Source organism: Perissodus microlepis, chromosome 11 (assembly GCF_051167445.1).
Source record: "Perissodus microlepis isolate ML-2025 ecotype Zambia chromosome 11, ASM5116744v1, whole genome shotgun sequence".
NCBI classification, from domain to species: domain Eukaryota; kingdom Metazoa; phylum Chordata; class Actinopteri; order Cichliformes; family Cichlidae; genus Perissodus; species Perissodus microlepis.
Genome location: NC_140471.1, coordinates 17,700,520 through 17,722,472, shown reverse-complemented (window position 1 = coordinate 17,722,472; position 21,953 = coordinate 17,700,520). Strand labels below are relative to the sequence as shown.

At 43.9% G+C, this 21,953-nt stretch overlaps 1 protein-coding gene across 1 annotated transcript; it reads right to left on the bottom strand.

Moving 5' to 3' along the window:
* Positions 1-14,805: 14,805 nt before the first annotated feature.
* Positions 14,806-16,981, bottom strand: LOC146377502 (uncharacterized). The gene is made up of 4 exons (XM_084944540.1): positions 16,501-16,981; positions 16,092-16,403; positions 15,525-15,893; positions 14,806-15,482 (listed from the first exon to the last, which is right to left on the bottom strand). Exons 1-4 carry the CDS (start codon positions 16,979-16,981, stop codon positions 14,806-14,808), a joined length of 1,839 nt encoding a protein of 612 aa, XP_084800666.1.
* Positions 16,982-21,953: the final 4,972 nt, after the last annotated feature.

The following is a 21,953-nucleotide window of genomic DNA, read 5'->3' as shown; positions in this document are numbered from 1 at the left end:
ATCAGTTGTACGGAAGTAGCTGTGTATGTAAGTAATCGGGGCACTGCAGCTTTAAGCAGCAGCGCGCGCTCCCGCGGGCGGCAATCACTTTCTGCCCGACGATCACTTTTTGGCACAGCACCTGGAGCTCAGGGGGCAAAACAATCGCATGAGTGCTGCTGTTTGACTGAGGAAGAATATAGTAATCGTGGTAAGCCAAATAAAACAACCACAAAGATGACAAAGCAACAAGGTGATATATACCAGTTTTTAAATTGTGCTGATAGGCCACGTAAAACCAGAGTCATGATAAGCAATATATATGCGGCGTTTTTTCCTCAATAGTTTCGTCACGTTTACTGTCTAAAGACAGCGCTAGCAAGCACTCTCTGCTTATGAGCAAAAAATAAAAAAACAAAACAAATAGCAGAAATGTACAGAAAAATGTACCATGTCAACCAATCAAAAAATGATATGGCAACATGACATTGGTTGTTTAGGGAGAGGGGGAAGTTTTAGGAGTGACGGCGAGCGAGAGAGAGAGAGAGAGAGAGAAAGACAGCAGAAAAAGAGAGAGAGCGAGTTTTGAGATGTGAGAGATTTGTGACGTTTAGGGTGTTTGGAGTGTGTAGTTAATGTGTTGTCTTGTGTAGTGTTGTGGATAGTTTTGTGTTGTGTGTCAGAACAATGAGGCGACTGCTGTCTCCAGGTAGAAACAGGAGTGATACACCTGCTGCTGTCAGACCTGCAGGTATCAGGCTGTGATGTTCTCCTTTATAGTGGACAGAAATTGTTTTTTTGGAGTGGCACAAATAATTTGTGTGGCATCGTATTAAATGCAAAACACCTGATTGTTATGTAAATAATTTGAAATGGTTATAAAAAAAAGGGTAAAAGGTAAATGGCTGCAAATAAGTTTGTTGTTTGCAAAACTTATGCATATGATTTTAACATTGACAGTTTTTATTTGCATTTAAAGTTATGAAATATGAGTCATTAAACGTGTGTGGTTGTTACAGTACAAAAATATAACTTTTTCTACACAGATTTCATGTTTTTGTCTGATTTTAGATCAATTGTGTTAATACAGTATGTCAAAATGAAAACATAACTGTAAATTCAGACACGTGAGGTTGTGCTGAAAAGAATGATACCAAACAAGGCAAAGTAAAGAGTTTCTAAATCTGGTAACTCAGTTACTAACTCAGTTACTTTTTTATTGAAGTAACTAGTAACTATAATTAATTACATGAAAAAGTAATTAATTATAGTGCGAACCAAGCTCCTGCAATGGTTGTATAGGGATCGAATGACCTGTAACAATGGGCCAGACGGTGGGTCATCCCCCTCATCCCCAGACTCTGCTTCCTCCTCAGAAGACGTGTCAGTGGGATTAAGGAGGTCCTCGAAGTATTCCTTCCGCAGCGCTCCCCGAACACTATACACAGTGCAGGTAGAGCACCGCTTTCCCCTCCTGAGACGCCTGACGGCTCGCCAGAATCTCTTGGAGGCAGTCCGAAAGTCTTTTTCCATGGCCTCTCTGAACTCCTCCCACACCCGAGTTTTTGCTTCAGCCACTGCCCAAGCCGCATTCCGCTTGGCCTTTTGATACCTGTCAGCTGCCTCCTAAGTCCCACAGGCTAACCAAGCCCGATAGGACACCTTCTTCTGCCTGGTGGCTCCTTCACCTCTGGTGTCCACCATTTGGTTCAGGGATTACCACCATGACAGGCACCAGCCACCTTGCGGCCGCAGCTCAATGCAGCAGTGTTGGCAATGGAGATGCTGAACATGGTCCATTCGGAATCAATGTTCCCAGTCTCCCTCGGAATGCTGTTGAAGCTCTGCCGGAGGTGTGTGTTGAAGATCCCGCAGACCGGGGCCTCTGCTAGACGTTCCCAGCACACCCTCACTTAGGTGCACCAGGTCTGTCTAGCGTCCTCCCCCGCCACCTGATCCAACTCACCACCAGGTGGTGATCAGTTGGCAGCTCAGCCCCTCTCTTTACCCGAGTGTCCAGAAAATATGGTCGCAGGTCTGGTGATACGATTACAAAATCGATCATCGACCTACGGCCTAGAGAGTCCTGGTGCCACGTGCACTTATGGACACTCTTATGTTCGAACAAGGTGTTCGTTATGGCCAAACTGTGATTTGCATAGAAGTCCAATAACAAAACACCGCTCGGGTTCAGATCAGGGAGGCCGTTCTTCCCAATTACTGCCCTCCAGGTCTCGCTGTCGTTACCCATGTGAGCATTGAAGTCCCAGTAGGACAACGGAGTCTCCAGGTGGAGCACCTTCCAGCACCCCACCCAGGGACTCTAAGAAGGCTGGGTACTCTGAACTGCCACTTGGCGCATAAGCGCACATGACAGTCAGGATCCGTTCCCCGACCCTAAGGCGCAGGGAACAAACCCTCTCATCCACCGGGAAGAACCCCAACGTACCGACAGCAAGCCGAGGGGATATTAGAATACCCACCCCAGACCGCCGCCTCTCACCAGGGGCAACTCCAGTCTGAGACAGAGTCCAGCCCCTCTCCAGGAGACTGGTTCCAGAGCCCAAGCCATGCGTAGAGGTGAACCCCGACTATATCTAGCCGGTACCTCTCAACCTCACGCACTAACTCAGGCTCCTTCCCCACCAGAGAGGTGACATTCCATGTCCCAATTGCCAGTCTTGGTAGCTGGGATCAGTTCGCCAGGGCCTCCACTCCTGGCCGCCGCCCAGCACACAATGCACCCGACCCCTATGGCGCCTCTTGCGGGTGGTGGGCCTGCCGGAGGATGGGCCCATGTCCCCTTTTCAGGCTGTGCCCAGCCGGGCCCTGTGAACTAAGGCCCGGTCACCAGATGCTCGGCTTCGGGCACCCTCCCCAGGCCTGGCTCCTGGGGCCCCGGTAACCCTATCACGGGCAGGGTAAACTGTTCCCCCGATGTTTTTGTCATGAGGGTCTTTTGAATCGCTCTTTGTCTGGTCCCTCACCCAGGACCAATTTGCCATGGGAGACCCTACCAGGGGGCAAAAGCCCCCAGACAACATAGCCCCTGGGATCCCTGGGACACACAAACCCCTCCACCACGATAGGGTAGCGATTCACAGAGAGGCTAATAAGATCCCAGACACATTGATCTCTTTGTAGCAAATTATTAAATAAGCATATTAAATCTTCCTACTGCACAGGTTTGAGGAGACAGACCTTTTCTACAGATTTTTATATTTCAGACATATTTTATAATCAAATGCTACTGCTGACATCAACACCATCAATGGCAAAACTTTAGAGCAATACACAACTGGTCTCAGTCTGTCCCCATGGATCTAAGCCAATACAACAGAGGCGACTTGTCCAGTTTTCCCCACATATAGATGAAGAAGCAGCGTATAATCTGGTTGCAATTAGAAGGAGAGTAGTGCAGCAAAGACATTTGGGCTCTAGCTCAGGAGGTAGAGCAGGCCATCTACACAATGGAAGGTTGTGTGGGGATTATATCATTTTATATCATGTTGATTCTTTTTATTAAGCTTTGAGCAGTGGCATTTGATTAAACATTTATTCCATTTATTAAACATACAGTTTCAATCATGTTATTAACACACATTGTATTTGTGCGCATGATAGAGTTAAGCATACAGTCTAATGAAGGTTAAAAGTGTCGTTCAGCGTTATGTCTGAACTTATATATTGATGAAATGACTTGAATGCTGTGAATGAATGCCTAACATGCTTACATACACATAGACATGAAGTATAATTTCTAGGGTAAAGGTGAAAGACATCTTGCTTTGTCTCTGCTTGGCAACTAGTGATCCGGGGTCTACAGGAAGCATCTGGAGGAGCCAGACAACCATATAGGGAAAAATGCTGTTAAACACGGAAACTTGTTGAACTGTCGTTAACTATAACCTATACATGTGATGTTTTGTCTAACGCGAGAAGGGGCGTTAACCCTGACATAATAAAACCATGCTGAAAGTATGTTTTGATGGGAGATCTGGGGTGACAATATAGAGCTGTGTATCTTTCCACACGTGTTTAATAAAATCATTGTTTTGACGCATTTGGACCAGAGGTCGTTTGTCTCTCACCTCAATCATGAATCAGGACAGTTGGTAGTTCCATCCTTGGTTGCTCAGACTGCATGTCAAATAAACTCCAAGTTGCACTCTGATGCATCCATCAGTGTTCTATCTGACATTCAAACTCATGTGTGAATAGCTGCTAAATGACCTTGTATAAAGCACTTTGAGTGCTCAGGTGGAGTAGCAATGTGCTATATAAGACCCAGTCCAATCCATCTGATGTGCTGAAAAGTGTGCTTTAACTCCTCATCCCATTGAACAATGTAAAGCATATTAACTGTGGCCTTTCGTAGTACAGAATCATGAGTGGCATAATCCATGTTAAATTCTCCCAATTCTTTCATCTTTGGGCTGAAGGAAGGACAACACTCGGTGTATAAGTGCTCAATCCACAATCATTTTATTCCATACAAATCGTATTATTCCATACAACACTTTTGAGCATAAACCATCCGGAGGGGAGATGAGCATGGGAGGGTGTCCGCCTGATCTCAAAGTGTCTGAGCGTTTCTCACATTCTTATAGCTTCAGACCCCCTCCAAAGTCCTAAAACCTAAACATCCACATTTTTTTCTCTCTCTCAGTGAGCCTAAGTTATGACCTTGGCTTCCTGTGCAGTATGTTCTGTTCTTTTCTCATCAGACAAATAAGGCCATGACTCTCTGAAAACAGTATTTCTTGTAACTCAGCAGTATAATGCATCATAAAACAATATCATTCATTCACCATAAATCGGCAATCTAATGTAATACAAATCAGTTTAATAAATGTAATAGTTATCACCTTCTTCTAAGTCAGGAGAATAATGCAAATTAAAATTACATAATGATTTCACAATCTTAATTAGGGGTATAACGTGGCATAAGGTAATATAATAATCTCACATCCACCAATCATGGACGACAATAATTCATGAGCCCCAAAGATGACAAAGACCCAGTCTTTGTGCATGGCATTTTAATGTCCTTAATTGCCTGCACTCTCTCAGGTGACAGATGTTGACATCCCTCTTTCAGCACATGTCCTAAATAGCTGAATGATGGATGGGAAAACTGCAGCTTATCCAATGATGCTGTGTAATTTGCATCAGCAAAGGAAGAAAATCTCTCAGGCACTTATATGTCGTGGGAGATGCCCACAGCATATCATCCACATATAAAAGCTTTGATGGACCTGGAAAGACCAACTAAAACTCTTGCGTATTAACTCCAGCTAAATAAAGAGCGACTTAATCTATGAAATCCATCAGCAATCATGACCACACATACTCTTTATCTTTGTATAGGAATATGAACAGCCCTTGGATGTTTTCATGTACAGAGACTGAGTAATATGCCAAACATAAATCCACTACTGTATAAAATATAGAGTCATCTGGAAGCACTGCTTGGATGGAATTAATATTAGGCACACTTGGAGACAAAGTAAAAACAGACTCTTCAAAGTAAAAACAGAGCCTTTCCTGCCCACTGTTTACTCTTTTAAAAGCTGGTAGTACAAAACACGGTGACAACATTTGTATTAGAGGCCCTCACTTAAAGAAAAAAAAAAGAGGTTGGTGCTCGGTGGGTAAATTACATCAGAAAAGAAAAAGAAATACACAACCATATATCTTTAAAAAATGGCATACTGGGGTTGTTACAGTGAAATAAGTAAAACTCACAGGTGAATTTTCATCTGAAAATGTTGAATTTGCGTAAAAAACAACACTCCATAGTGCAACACTATCATTACAGACAAATTAGATGTTTAAAAGCCTTTGGGTGTGCATTTGAAATGCAATATGATTCCTAATAGGCAGGAAATATTAAAGCCAAAAGTTACTTACAACACAAAACTTATAACATCAATGTTGGGCCTGTTCCAAAATTTGAATGCACATGCGTTGAAATTACAGGTCTTCTTGAGTCAATAATCATACATTTCTTAATTTGTAGAGGCACAAAAAATGTAAATTATTGTCTGCTTGAATACCAGTCTAGTTCTACTTATCATTACTGCGTCATTTGTTGTTATCTTGTGTTTGTGTTACTTTTATAAAGAAAGACTGGAATGTTTATAATTTCCAAGAGTAAATTTGTTTGTTTGGTTACTTAAGCAGGAGTAAAGTGGAATGGTTTATAAAGACCTGCATGTACATCCATCTAACAGTACAGGAGAGGCATGACTCAACAGGTTGTGGGGTAGCTGATTACAAAATGTTGTATCCTATCTAAAGATTCTTTACAATTTCACATCGAGAAACATTCTTGAAATATTTGACCTGTATTAAGTATTAAGGCCATCGCACCATCTTTTTCAAGTGTTTAAATAAGTAATGTATTCCACATGGTTCACTTTTGAATCACAAAATAAGAAAAATCTGGGCCATCATAACAACCTGGAAGGTTGGACTTAAAATTATTAACCAATTTAAACACTGCGTTGTGAATAGAAGCTGGCAAAACCAAAACAAAGAAACAGAGTTTGTGTGGCACACAAACTCTGGAAAGGGGACCTTAATGTCACTTAGCACATGGTGTGCATTATTATGTAGGCATTAATAAATAACAACTTAATAAAGACGTGACATGCTCAATTTCTTAAGAGGCATGACGAAGGAGTGATCTTTATCCAGAAGTGGAAATTATGCTTGTGGCTAAAACAGTGTACAAAAACTTCAAAATCATAGAGTGCATGAGGCTGTTAGCCGTGTTGTCCAGCATTAAACTTATTTACAATGTGTCAGTAAAGAATGACTTGCACTTGTAGCCTGTGTGTAATGACCCCATGTTGGGGTCGTGGATTTGACATCTTAAGGTTTTGAAAGTGGGGATACATGCTCCTGATGAGCATAAGATTTCTGATAACAACTTGGCATCTCAGTTATAAATGAAATTCAAAATATCTTTGGAAGTACGGTTAATGTATAATTTGACTTCTAAGGTACAAGCAACAAGGCCGAGAAGACGAGGGGGTGGTCTACGTACTATAAAAACACAATCCTTAATCTTTGATCTTCAAACTGTATCTTTCTGTTTTGGCTTTAGAGGCTCTGTCTATTGGGTCATACCTTATTAATCACCCTGTCGTGGTACTGGAGAGAAAAGGGGAAGGTGCGAGAGACTACAGCATTAAACAAGCAATGTGTGTCACAGTCTTGGGTCGGTGAACCATATTTTTGTGTTGTGAATTATTTATTGTCTTTGCTTTCATTATTATTTCTGTATCTCTATTCTCTTGTTTTTGTGCTCTGTCTGTACTCCATGTTCTTTTGGTCCCCCCCTGTCAGTCATGTCTCCTTGTTATGTTTTGGATACTTATATGAACAATATATGAAAGTAATGAGAAAGTGGCCACTTTCATGAATAAATCATATAAGCCTTATATGATTCACTATATGAAGTAGACCACATCTTATGTAAGTCTTTTATAAGTTTTTACTATTTCTTTTCCATATGGGTAAGTCCATGTCTGTGTGCCTGTGTTATGTTTCTTGTTTTACTTTGATAGTCTTAGATCCTGTGTTTATGTTTTCTGTTTTGCTTCCTCCCGGTCTTATCACGTCTGATTAGTCCTAGCTGGGTTCCCACCTATTGCCCATTCTCTTGTTGTCCTGCTTGTGTATGTTTAGTGTGTGTTTCCATCTGCTCCCTGTCGGCCCTTCTGCATGTGATCCTCCACGTTACCTCTGTGTTTCATCTCCTTTTTTCCTCTGTTTCCTCCTCAGTGTTTCGTATATAGTTGTTCCTTGCCTTTTGTTTGTTTTGTTCAGCCTCCAAAATAAAGGCTCGCCTTTTGTTATTCATCCGCCCTCGCCTCCGTTTGGGTCCACTATCTCCTATGTTTTAGTTGTAGCAGTAGATCTAATAAATAAATCTGATATGGAATTTAAAATTAGAAATAAAAATAGTTAACAGAGGTTCAGCTAGCCTGACCAGGAATTACAGTCAGATTTACATTGACATGCTAAAATTCTCTGAGTGTATTTACTGTCTCCATCAACCGTTTACAGATCAGTAGTAATTACTCTTGCATAGGTTTTTTGCTTGTTTTAAATTTGTACACTGTTGATTTGTCTTTGTATTTTTCTAATATATCTCTGTTTCACTTTTTTCTTGCTGTCCCTTTCCCTTTCTGCTGTAGCATGTGAATTCCCCCAGTGTGGGAATAGTAAAGTCTGTGTCTGTGCCAAACCAGAATTTTAAACTCCTTTTATAATTTGCCTATCAACATTTCTGGACCATGGGGTTTATTTTTGTGCATTTCCAACTTTGCTAGGTTTCAACAATAGCAGTTTTAGTTATTGTGAAGGAGTTTTTGTCATGACTCGTTAAGGTAGACCTTCCCAAAGTGTGGGGCCAGAGCCATTGTGGGGGGGGGGTATGAAAAAGGGGGAAAAAACAACGCTTGGACACTGCTAGCACGGGCACCTACAAAAACGCAAAGCAGGAGATGAAGCATCGCTGAATATGGTTTCACGTACACAAGTGCCAAGCTAGGTCTCCCCTACATAAATGGTTTTTCCTTTGTCAGGAGCACGGGCTGGGCTCTCCAAATCACGGACAAACAGTATCCCACATTCTTGATTTTTAGTTCACAAACACTTGTTGTAATGACTAACTACTCCTGACATTTTGGAGATGTTAGCTCTTTATACAGTAAAGTTACAGTGGGATACAAATAATATCAGGCTGATCCTGCCACGATTTGTTCCCCCTGTCTAAATCACGGACAAACAGTATCCCACAGTTGTTTATGTTTTTAAACCCATTTTGCACAGAGAGACATTTTTGAAAAATGTATTGATAGCAATGTTGAATATTATTACACAGGAAAAAAAACAACTACATGTAAAATAATCACACCGTGACGCCTCTGCCTTTCTAAATAGAGGGACAGTAACTCCGTGTGTATATGTAAGTGTGTAAAACCTGAAGATAGAGACAAAATACTGTTAATCTGACTAGCTGCCATTCTGCAATTCATCTCATGTAAACAATAACGTGGCGCATAGCGTGAAGTGAAAAAAGGCACATACCTTTGACGTTGCGTGAGGAACTCTGTATTCCTCGTCCACACGTAAACGCAAAAAAAGTAGTTTTTAAAAAATCTCCATTTTCATTGATTTGAAATGCCGTTTACATGTGGACAAAACAGCTCCCTTTTTTCAAAAATACCCGTGTAGTTGCGGACGTAGCGTAAAAGAGTTAGTAGTTTATTTTCTTACTACCTGTAATTTATTGCAGATTACTTGTATTTGCTTAATTGTTTGCTAAATGTTTGAGGTGTGAAATAAACCGCAATGGAGCAAAATATGGGTGTGTGTGGTTGGAAGATGTGTTTGTGCGCGCGCGGGGGGCTGGGGGCGCGAACATTTTTCTTGTAAAACAAAGGGGGGCCTAGCAAAAAAAGTTTGGGAACCACTGCGTTAAGGTCATTAAATGTGTAATCGGTGGCATGTAGTCTGTTGATTTCACATTTTCAGATCGACTCAGTTTGCTTGGAACCCCAGTGGAGCAGGTACTAAACAGGTAACAGGTACGACAACAAGACAGAAAACCCTAAAAACTGATTTGAGTCAAGTTAAGGTGGTACTAATGGAGAGGTACTACCAGTGCGGTAAGTACTGACAAATTATGTTTGTTTAAATTTTTACATGCTTCTCAGTTCTGGTTCGATTCAAAGCAGAAACTCGATATACAAGTTTCACAGGTGGAACTAGGTTTCACAATGAGCTCACCCGAAACCCTGGCTGATTGTGACCCACACCTTGGGTCACAATCAGCCACACCTTGGCTCATGTGATTAGGTAGAGGATCATCAGGGGGTCCTTTTGTCCCTATTTGAGGGGAAACTCCCACTGGGTTTAAATCTGGGACTGTCCACCATTTGACGCTTTTCTTTCCAAGCTCCTTAGACTCTGGATGACTCCGAACCTTCACAGACATCCTGTCTATTATTCCTAACCTCTTCTCCTTGACTTCAATGAAAATGTCATTGAGGTCAAGGAAAACTGGGTAAGAGAATAGCTAAGGACCAGGACTCTCTATAACAATCGGATGTCCATGTTGAAACTGCAATTTTGCCAGAACAGCCTATGAAAAATATCCCTTCATTGTAAAGGCTGGCATTTTAACCCTCTGGGGTCGCTGGACGCGCTGCGCATCAAAATCACATGACCAATTTAAGACGACACAGCTACAAGATGCAGCGATTCAGAGTCTCCATTTCAACTTGGGTCAAAAGTGCGGACTTCAAACTACATACCAGTTTTTGAATTGTGTTGATGGGCCACGTAAAACCAGAGTTATGATAAAAACTAGACACAATGTTTTTTTCTGAACAAAACCGTGGTGTTTACAGCAGGAAGAACGGTAAAAACGGCGTTTTCTACAGACATCGCTAGCAAACACTCTCCCTTTGCGAGTGAAAAAAGAAAAAGAACAAACACCCCTTCCCTATTGGTGTTAGAGTTTACCATGTCAGCCAATCAAAAAAATGATATGGCAACATGTGGCACTTGGTTGTTTAGGGAGAAGGGGAAGTTTTTAGGAGTGACACCCGCGACGGAAAGCGGGCGAGCGAAAGAAAGAGAGAGAGCGAGTTTTCATATGTGAGACATTAGTGACGTTTAGCGTGTTTGGAGGCTATAGTTAGTTTGTTGTGTAGTTATTGTTTTGTATTATGTGTCAGTTATACTGCTAAATTTCACATTTTCTCCAAAAAAAGCCGTCAAAGGCAGATTCCAGTGTAAACGCTGTTCCCACATGGAAAACTGGATTGATCCACCTCCTGCTGTCAGACCTGCAGGGTTTAGGCCTGTGGTGTTCTCCTCTGTCTTATACTGAACACTAACTACATTTTTTGTACTGGCACAAATAATTTGTGTGCCTTCTTATTTGATGCAGCACACCTGATTGTTCTGTAAATAGATTTAAATGGTTATATGAAAAACGCCTGAGGCCTTGGCTGCATTTTTAGGTAAATAGTACCATATAACTTTGTTGTTTGCAAAACTTGTGCATAATTTTTAGAAATATACAATTTCTATTTGCATTTCAAGTTATGAAAATGATTCGTTAAACATGTTTGTGGGTTTTACAGTAAGAAATATAACTTTTTTCTACTCGGATTTTGAATTTTTTGTCTTAATTTAGATCAACTGTGCTAATATAGTATACCAAAATGAAAAAAATAACTCAGATTTCAGATATTTCAGGTTGTGCTGAAAATAATGGTACCAAACAAGGCAAGAAAAACATATTTTAAAGGTGAAATATAGAGGTAAAATCAAAAGTAGTCAAAAACGGCCAATTATACCCTGGACCCCAGAGGGTTAAAGAAGAGGAATCATTTAGGGCCAGATTTACTAACATCTGCAGCAGCACAAAGTTTTTTTTTTTAAGTTAAAAAGCTGCTGGATTTATGAAAGAAGCTCTGTGTTGGCTTTGCCACTGAAAGTTGATGACAGGAGTACTCTTGCAGCTGGCACTATGCAGTGTTGGGAAGGTTACTTTTAAAATGTATTCCACTACAGATTACAGAATACATGACCAAAATGTATTTTGTAACGTATTCTGTTACATTAGTCAATGAGAGTAACATATTCTGAATACTTTGAAATACTTAATATATTGTCATGCTTTTTACAACTACATGAATGTACTATTGCTGTGGTATTTATTGCTATTACTGAAGGCTACTCTCCATTCCAATACCAACTAGATTTTTAAATCTTAATATAAAATGAGTATCAGTAGGGTGGACCTTAGGTAAGGCTGAACTTTTTTGCAGCAATCTCGTATAGACAACTCTTCCATGCTCCGAACCGAAGTAATGGGACCTCCGGCTAATACGTCGTGTTCCATGTCGATCTCATAGCTGAGAATTAGCTTGACTGTCTGGGTCAACTTTACTAGCAAGAGACAGAGAAAGGCGTTGAAAAACTGCATCTAGGATGCAGCAGTCTCTCACTGAAGGAGCTCTGCAGTTCAGCAACATTTACATGCATGGGGTGGGAGACTCAGTCTATCAGAGATGTTATTTTTGCCAGAGTCCTTCTGTCTCCCACCACCTGCACTGGGTCCAGGGTGCATCCCAGAACAGAGCTGGCCTTCCTGATGAGTTTATCCAACCTCTTCCTCTCAGCTGCCGATAAACCGCTGCTCCAACATACCACACTGTAAAAAATGACAGATGCCACCACAGAGTCATAGAAGGTCTTTAAAAGCGCTCCCTGTACTCCAAATTACCTCAGCCGCCTCAGCAGGTAGAGTCTGCTCTGACCCTTCCTGTAAAGAGCATCAGTGTTGTGGCTCCAGTCCAGTTTATTATTCAGGTGAACACCCAGGTAACTATAAGAGTCCACTATCTCAGTGTCCACTCCCTGTATGTTCACCGGTGTCAGTGTGGTTGGTCTGCGTCTTCGGAAGTCCACCGCCAACTCCTTGGTTTTCCCGGCGTTGATCAGCAGGTGGTTCTGCTGAAACCAGTCTAACAAGGTCCAGAGTCCACTGTCTGTACTCTGAGTCGTCCTCACCTGTGATGAGGCCGACTATGGCAGAGTCGTCAGAGAACTTCTGTAGGTGGCAGCGTGGGGAGTTGATGGAGAAGTCTGCAGTGTAGAGGGTGAAGAGGAACGGTGCCAGCACAGTTCCCTGTGGGGCCCCCGTACTGCAGACCAGTGTATGAGAGACACAGCCCTGTGACCTCACATACTGTGGACGTTCTGTGAGGTAGTCCAGTATCCACTGGGACATGTGGTGGTCCACTCCCGATAGCTCCAGCTTGTCTCTCAGAAGTCGTGGCTGGATGGTGTTAAAAGGTGATCCTCACAGTGCTTCCAGGCTTGTCCAGGTGAGTCAGAGCTCAGTGCAGGAGGTAGATGATGGCGTCCTCCACCCCAATGCCAGGCTGGTAAGCAAACTGTAGCGGATCCAATGAAGACCTCACCAGGGGGCGCAGATGGTTTAGAACAAACCTCTCGAGGGTCTTCTTCAGATGCGATGTCAGGGCTACCGGCCTGTAGCTGCTGAGGTCCTTGGGATGGGAGGTCTTTGGTACCGGTACCACGCAGGATGTCTTCCACAGCTGTGGTACTTTCCCCAGTGACAGGCTCAGGTTGAACAGATATCCTAGGATGCCACACAGTTCATCTGCGCAGCATCTCAGGAGCCTGGAGCTGACGCCATCTGGACCTGCAGCCTTCCGCACCTTGATCTTGCGAAGCTCCTTCCTCACTTGAAGTGCTGAGATAGAAAGAGTGGATTTTGGGGGAGGGGGGTGTATGTTGGACTCCACAGAAGCCGGGGGTGGGTGTAATGACTGGGAGCTGGGAGGTGTGAAGCTGAGAGGTGTGAAGTTCTGAGATGAAGGACAGGCAGTCCCTGAAGATGAAGGAGATTGCAGCAGGGGGGACGATGCTGTGGGAGGGGTGGGTGGTTGACCAAACCTATTAAAATGTTTATTTAGGTCATTCACCCACCCCAAGTCTCCTGCAGCCTGGGGGGTTGGTTTTTGTCCTGAGATTGTCTTCAGGCTGTTCCAAACCCCTCTGATGTTGTCCTGTTGCAGCTGCCCTTCCATCTTCCTCCTGTAGTTTTCCTTTCCTTGCCTTATCTTCCATTTCAGCTTCTTCTGGACAACTCTCAGCCCCTGTTTGTCTCCAGATCTAAAGACTCTCTTCTTCTCCTTGAGGAGAGCCTTAATTTCAGGATTTATCCATGGCTTGTTGTTAGAAAAACACTGTACTTTTATGATGGGTACGGTGTTCATGTAATCCGTAATGCAGTCTGTGATGCTGTCATCCTCCAAGGGGCTGCAGAGGTTGCCCCACACAGTAGAACGGAAACAGTCCCTCAGGGCCTCTTCAGTCTCTGCCGACCATTTCCTTACTGTGCGTTTCACAACTGGTTCTCTGTGTACTAGAGGTTTATATACAGGCTGGAGATGAACCAGGTTATGATCTGAGCCCCCCAGGGGAGGGAGAGGTGATGAGCTGTATGCCTCCTTGGTGTTGGCATACAATAAGTCCAATGTTTTATTGTCTCTGGTGTAGCAGGTGACATACTGGGTGAAGGTGGGGAGTGTGGAGGACAGGGAGATGTGATTGAAGTCCCCAGAGATCAGGAAAAGGGCCTGAGGGTGCTGTGTTTGGAGTTTGCTGGTTACAGTGTGCAGGACCTCAAGGGCTGCTGCAGCGTTAGCAGAGGGCGGGACATACACAGCTATCATAATCACGTGTGTAAACTCTCGCGGTAGATAGTACGGTCTCATGCTAACCGCTAGCAGCTCAATATCCTTAAAGCAGGGGTGTCCAAACTTTTTTCACTGAGGGCCACATACATAAAAATATAGGAGGGGCTGGGCCACTTACTGGAAATTATGTATATAACCTTGACTTTAGTGTATTAAAGTTAGAAAAATCACTTAAAAGTGGTCAAATATGTTATATTGTTGAATATAATTAAAGACAAAACTGCCTTCATTACAGCTTTCCATAAATGGGTCTTTATTGATTTATTCAGAAATAGCTTTGGTAGCTCATTCTCAGAACAGCAGCCTCAGATTTCTTCTTAGACAGAAGATTTACAGTACAGAGAAAAAATCAATAAAGGGGAAAATAGAACGGGTAAATTTAAAGTTTGTTATTTAGGTTATTAGGCTTAGCAACACACCTGTTAACGTTCGTTTGAAACCGTTATCAACAGTAACAGACTGAACTGGACTTAATAACAGGAGTGCATATAATTTTAGTAAATTATTCTGGAGTATCAGCTGCGCTGGGTATGTAAATCGGGCCATCCAGCTGCGGTGCTGATCGTACGCCACTCGTGCCAAAAATCCAGACAAATGTCACCGGAACAGAAAACAAAAGCAGAGCACAGCAAACACCGGAGCCCAAGAAAACAGCCCAAACACAGCGCAGGTCAGGGGGCCGACCAAGCGGACGGCAACGGCGGCGGGGAAACAGGTCAGGGGGCCGGCCGCGCGGAAGGCAACGGCGGCGGCGAAGGAGACGATGGAGCAGTTCAGGGGGCCGGCCGCGCGGAAGGCAGCGGCGGCGTTTGGGAGGTCGTCCATAACGACGATGACGCCCAACAAGCGGCCTGGCAGATGACCGCCGATGTCGAGGCGGCAGTTTGGGACCTGAAGGCTGCGTGGCCCCCGCAGCACCAGGTGAGACGGAGGCTGGACCAGGCGAGGCTGAAGCAGAGGCTGGACCAGGCGACGCCGAGGATGCCGAAGCCGGACCAGGCAAAGATGATGAAGCCGGACCAGGCGAAGATGATGAAGCTGCAGCAGGCGAGGAGGAAGCTGCTGCTGCTGCTGCCGGCAGCTTGTTTGAAGCTACTGTTGCTGCCGGCGGCGTGGATGAAGCTGCAGCCGGTGAGGATGATGAGGCTGCAGCTGGCGGCTGGATGGGCTCCTCGGGCCCTCCAGCTGACGAGGCAGGAAGCTGGCTAGGTTCCCCTGAACCTCCAGCTGACGAGTCAGGAGGCTGGACGGGCTCCTCGGGCCCTCCAGCTGGCGAAGCAGGAGGCTGGACGGGCTCCTCGGGCCCTCCAGCTGACGAGGCAGGAGGCTGGACGGGCTCCTCGGGCCCTCCAGCTGACGAGGCAGGAGGCTGGACGGGCTCCTCGGGCCCTCCAGCGGAGACAGGCGGCTGGACGGGCCCCTCGGACCCTCCGGCGGAGACAGGCGGCTGGACGGGCCCCTCGGACCCTCCGGCGGAGACAGGAAAGTGCTGGCCGGGCTCTCCAGAACCCCCAGCGGAAATAGTCACTGAACCAGGGAGCACAGGGGCCCCTGGCACACGCAGGGCTGAACCAGCAGGCACACGGGCCTCTGGAAAACACAGATCAGAACCAGTAGGCGCACGGGCCTCTGGCAGGAACGGAACAGAACCAGCAGGCACACGGGCCTCTGGCAGGGACGCAACAGAACCAGCAGGCACACGGGCCTCTGGCAGGGACGCAACAGAACCAGCAGGCACACGGGCCTCTGGCAAACACAAAGCAGACTGCAGCTGCACTGAGCAGTGACTCAGCTCAGGCAGCGACAGTCCGGTGCAGTCCTCAGCTGGCTTCTTAACCTTCAGGGGTCCAGAGTCAGCTGGGGGCTGAAACCCAGCCTCTGGGGAGGCCCTGGAGTGCATCTCAGTCTCAGAACTGGCCAGCTCTTGAGGAATGTTTCCATTGTTATTGGGTTTGTCTCTCTGCTTAGAGTAAGAAGTTGTTGAACTGCCCTTTATGGGTTGAACTGACATAGTTTGCTGTACAGGAGGAGTAGGTGAAGGTGATGGCTGAACAGGTGGTGGAGCTAATAGCTGACCTGCAACCTGAGCTGGTAACTGAGCTAAGGGCAAGTGAGCAGCAGATGCTGGGGACTGAGCTCGGAACTTAACAGGCACATGAGCAAAGGACTGAACGGGTAATTGAGCTATGGATTGCACAAGTGGCCGAACTAAGGGCAACGTAGGAGGCTGGAGTGATAGCTGAGGGTGAATCTGACTCCTCCTCCTCTGACCACATCGCTGCGAGGAAAGAGGCAGGTGAGCGGTGGTCAGAGCTGGACGTGGAGGGTGAAGAATTCCGCGGCAGTGGCGTGGAAACCCCCTTCCGCTTTAATGGCCACTGCTGCGTTGCAGAGAGCTCCACCCGATGCCGCAGCGGTGGTGGTTTCGGCACTGAATACCGGGAGCGGGCGAGAATGGCTAACTCTCGGGCTTGCAGTACCTCCCGGGCCTCGCGTATCATATTTATTGCGTCCATAAATCCTCTGAGTTGACCAAAGTGGGGGTTCCTCTCGAGGATGGCTTCAATGGCTTTGACTCCCACGGTTACAGCCCGAACATCATCAGTGTGGGAAATCCGCTCTACCAGACCTTGGATGCGGGCCAAATCAATTTCCCGGGCGGAGCCTGCTGAGTCCATGTCTGGTCGCGTCGTACTGTCATGAATCGCTGTGCGGCAGGCAGGAGTTGGACCCAAAATACAGGACTCAGACTCAGGGGATGAACTCAAAATCACAGCTTTATTGGCTGGTCACAGAAAAACGAGCATACAAGGTAAACTAAGCTAAACTGGGAAACAATGGACTAAAACTCACAGGGAGACACAGGGAGATCCACACAGCATGAGGGACGACGCGACACTGACTCAGAGAAACACAGGGTTTAAATACACTGGGAAATAACGAGGGGAATGAGGCACAGAAGGAGGGCACAACTGGGAGAAATCAGGACCGATGAGACAAGCAAAGCAGGACACATTCCCATAAGACACGGACCTTCAAAGTAAAACAGGAAGGATCACACACAAGTACAATAATGCAAAAATCACAAAGAACTAAAAACGCTGGGTCAGGAGACCCAGGACCGTGACAATCAGCTGATTTTGCGTGTGCGTGTGCTGTGCACAGCGGTGTGTACTCTGTGTGTTAACAAGAAAAACGCATATAAGAAAGTGGTGCGCAAAAGCAGGGTAGTGACAGAATTGATGCGCATTATTGATATTTGAAGCATGTGTACCTGCACATTAACACACGGGTACGGTGGAATATATTTTTTACTCACTCAAAGTGCTCGTGCTCTCGTCCACTCCCTGCAAAAAAAAATAGCAGCTGTGCGGTGTCTGTGGCATCGGTGCTCTCATCGCATGCGATGGAGTAAAAATCAAAAGCCCAGCTTTATCAGACAGTTGCAGTCTAATATTGGCTGACAAGTCTTCAATGCATCGCACAACTGTATTTCTGGACGTTGTTGAAGTCCTGCACTTTTTCCAGGCACGTTATTTCGGTGACTTTAACGAAGCAGTGTTTTTTGAGGTCTCCATCTGAAAAAGGCTTACCATGTCTTGCGATGAGTTGGGCGACCTCATAGCTGACTATTGTAGCCTTTTCCTGGACCTTTTGAGCAAGAAAAAAATACTGTTGCTGACCCTGCAGGATAGTGTCGGGATGAAATATTATTTATGTTACTATTCATAGTCCTTATTATTACTGTTGCATCACTTATGATTTATCATTATTATCATTTCATTGACACAGTTATTGAAACTGTTGATGTTATATTAAAGTCTGTATTTCAGGTGTTAGCATAAGCACATAATAATCTTTCATTGCAGGTGCAACTGTAATCATGTTATACACATATAAGTATAGGGGGGTCATGCACTAAGGTTAACAACACAGACACATAGTCTGCCTGAGTAAACTGACTGCAAATGTTGTGTACCTGCATACGTGACAGTTTAGTTCTGATAAGTCCAGAAGAGTGTAATAACAGGATGCATCTGGTAGGCGGTGGACGAACATAGGAAGGAACTGTTCTTTTTTAGAATATCTCCTGAGATAGAATTACTGGAACATGCATGTTGTTTTTCATCTGCGGTGACGCGAGTTACTGGTCATCATAAGTATAAATATCACACCCACCTATTATTCGGGGGAGATTGAGGCTGTTGTTTTGCAGAGCCCATCTTCACCACATATATGTGTTTTAATAAAATCATTTGTGTTGACCCACTATGGACTTTCAGTCGTATGTCTCTTCTCAAATTCGAACCTTAACAATAGCTACCATTTGCTTTAATTTCTGCACCAGTGTAGGATGCATAGGCCTGATGTCTGGTTTCATAATGACGTCGTACATTATACTCTTTCATAACTGCCACAGTTTCAGTGCAAATCAAACAGACACACTTCCCCTTGAATTCTTTAAAGAAATATTCACTCTCCCACCGTGTCTGAAATTTTCTGCATTCACTTTCTACCTTTCGCTTCTTTGGTTCTGCCATGTTTAGTAACTTGGGGTAAATTTATTCTGTGATTGTTCTTTTTGGTGGAGCAACTGCCTTGATCAACAGCAGCTCCCCCTGGTGTTAAAACTAAGAAGTGCAATACACTCAAGCAAAAGTACGGGCCATATTCTATTCTATTTATAAAATTACTTGCGGGCCAATTAGTTTGGACACCCCTGCCTTAAAGCATAGCGTCTCTTTGATAGATAAATGCCAAGAGTTACACCATCTATCGTTCACAAACACAGCCAGACCCCCTCCTCTCTTCTTACCACTCTCCGTTGTTCTGTCGGCCCGGATCAGATGAAAACCATCCATGTTTACGTGTGAGTCCAGAGTTAGCGCAGTTAGTCACGACTCTGTGAAGCACATCAGGCTGCACTCCCTGTAGCTCCTCTGATGTTGGGTAAGAGCCGCCAGTTTGTCTACTTTATTGGGGAGAGATCTCACATTCCCCATAATAATAGATGGAATCGCTGGCCGGTACCTCCTGACTTTACTGCGACGCCCGTTCCTGGCCCGAGTGTTAGCTTGCTTGGCGGTAGGCAGGGCAGCGGAGGCTCCGAGGGCTAACAGCTGATCCCTGCTGTAAACAATAGGAGGTCGGACCTCCACGCGCTCTCCGGACAAAGACGCTGTAAAAAATGTCATAAAGAACACCATTGTCCATAGAATTCTGAGCTCCATTGTGGGGGACAGCAGTCCACAATAGAAAAACAAAACAATAAACACAAAAACAACAAAGAAACATATATTAAAGAGAAAAAAGGAATCGGTCAGGTCGGAGCTGCTTATACTGGCTGCCAGCTCGGAGCGGCGCCGGAAGTAAAAAAAAAAAAAAAAAAAGAGATGGCTACCCCTCCTTGAGTCTGGTTCTGCTAAAGGATTCTTCCTACCCAATGTCACCAAGTGCCTTAAAGTGACCGTTGTTGTTATTTGGTGCTCCATAATATTAATATTCAAATAGAATTGAATGTACCTAACAAATTGGCTAGTGAGTGCGTAAAAGTCATTTTCTGTTTCTGTTCTTTTGTTTTACTGAACACGAGAGTTAGGGAGTGACACAACAGCAATCCAGATATATAGGGTGTTTTAGTAATACATGTTCTACAGGGCGTATACAGGAATGTTGGTTTGTTGCCGGATGTTTCCTTAGAACTAGGAAAAGCTGAGTTATTGTGTTATTCATCAACCTAGAAACACACTGACTACCTCAAAATGTCTTGTTTCATTCACATCACACTGGTTGAGAATCACTGGTCCAACAAAGAAAAAAAGCTTAATGCTACTGGCTGTTAGCATTAGCTTTCTGCTAAAATAGTGACGGTACAAATGATTGCTTGGAATAACTTTCAGTTACATTTTTTTACCTGGCATCTGTAAAAACAGTAGAGTGACAGGACAAGAGAACAGTATAGCATTTTAAACTGGTATTTCTGGTTTTCAATGATGTACTGTACCTTATTCATACTTGTCTGCAACAACAAAACATAATTGTAATTTGTGTGTGCAGTAACGTTCATTACTCCTAAACCACAGCAAGTTTTATTTTTTACTTTGTGCTTAACTGGGCATTGTTAAATTCTGGTTCTTTTGGATTCTTTAGGGCCAAGAAAGACACGGCTCAAAGTGGTCTTTTACTTTAAAAATGATCTTTAATTAACATATCCTGGATATGGAGACCTGAACACACGAACACACAAGCTCAGGTCTAAAGCACAAACGGAAGCCTAGTTATTTATATACTTGCTCTCTACGTCACTCCACACTTTAAGTTTCGATCAAACAGCCTAGTTGGTTTCACTTTCTGGCTGCAAAAGCACGCCTCTGCAAAAGCATGCAGTTTCCTGTCAGCACTTTTTGGCACAGAGTGTACTCAGAGTTAGGCCTTTCTTATATAACGCAATATAATCAGCATATAAACATTTAAGATGATAAATTTAAACCTCAACAGTTCCCCCTCTTTAACTAATTCTGTTAGTTAAACTAATTAACTGACCCCCTCAATAACTACTGTTTACTAACAACAGATATAATTAGCTTTTCCTGATCAAAAGGCCTACTTACGTTTATCACTCTTTGGAAACAGCCTCTGTAGAGTTAAGTTTTCCCACCCCCTCTACGGATAACATAAATCCAGTCTTAACACTATTTCTTGGGCAATTTACATAACATAGAAATCCTGGAAACTATTACTAAAGTCGCTCTCATTACACTTTATTACTTTTATGCTCACATTTAACCTTAACAAGCTTTTAATCTCCTAAACAACAGATTTTCTTGAACTGTCGTGCTCTGTGCTTCTTTTGTGGTCCCCCTTTCTCTGGTTGGTTCCTGGATTCTCGCCTCCCTTCTGTCTCGCCACACCTGTGGTCGCTGTGGTCCCGAAATCTCCTGTAAAGGAAACAAACCACCTTTCCCTACTACACCAGCCTAACTTATTATGTTCATCAATTGTTCTCTTAATTATTCAATCTTGGTTCAACCTATCATGTTTGGGACTGTCTAATCAAAAGGATTAACCTAATTATTTGTATAAGCGTGTTAGCATCTATCCATCGGCACTCAAGGTCATCCCTACAATATATCAATTCAGTCAGTCACGCTGAACGACGTTTTTTGACCTTCAGTTGACCGAGTGACAACTCATATCAGCACAATTGCAATGTGTGTATAAAAAAAATCATTTATATATACTATTCAATGTTACTCATTTCAGTAAAGAACATTTTAACACCTTTAACACACTTAAAGCGCCGCTTTCACGTCCCTCCAGGTGCTTCCTGTTGCTCGCTCTCTTCTCTTTTATCTCATTATCAACATCCTGTACACAAAACTGTTGCTTCTGCAAGTGCGAAAGTTTCCAAGCAGAATGTGCCTTAACTCTGACCTACAAGTGAAACCTATGTCTAGAAGCATTTTGTATTGACCTTTGTGTCACCTTTCACAATAGATCATAAGAAAATCATTATAACCGCTTATTCTACTAAGAAAACAAACATTTTCAATCAATTAAGTTTTAGCATAGAAGCAATTACTTATGAGTAAGTTTTATCATAGCTAAATTATCAAGCTCTCTTGATAAAGCCCCTTATTTCAAATTAAA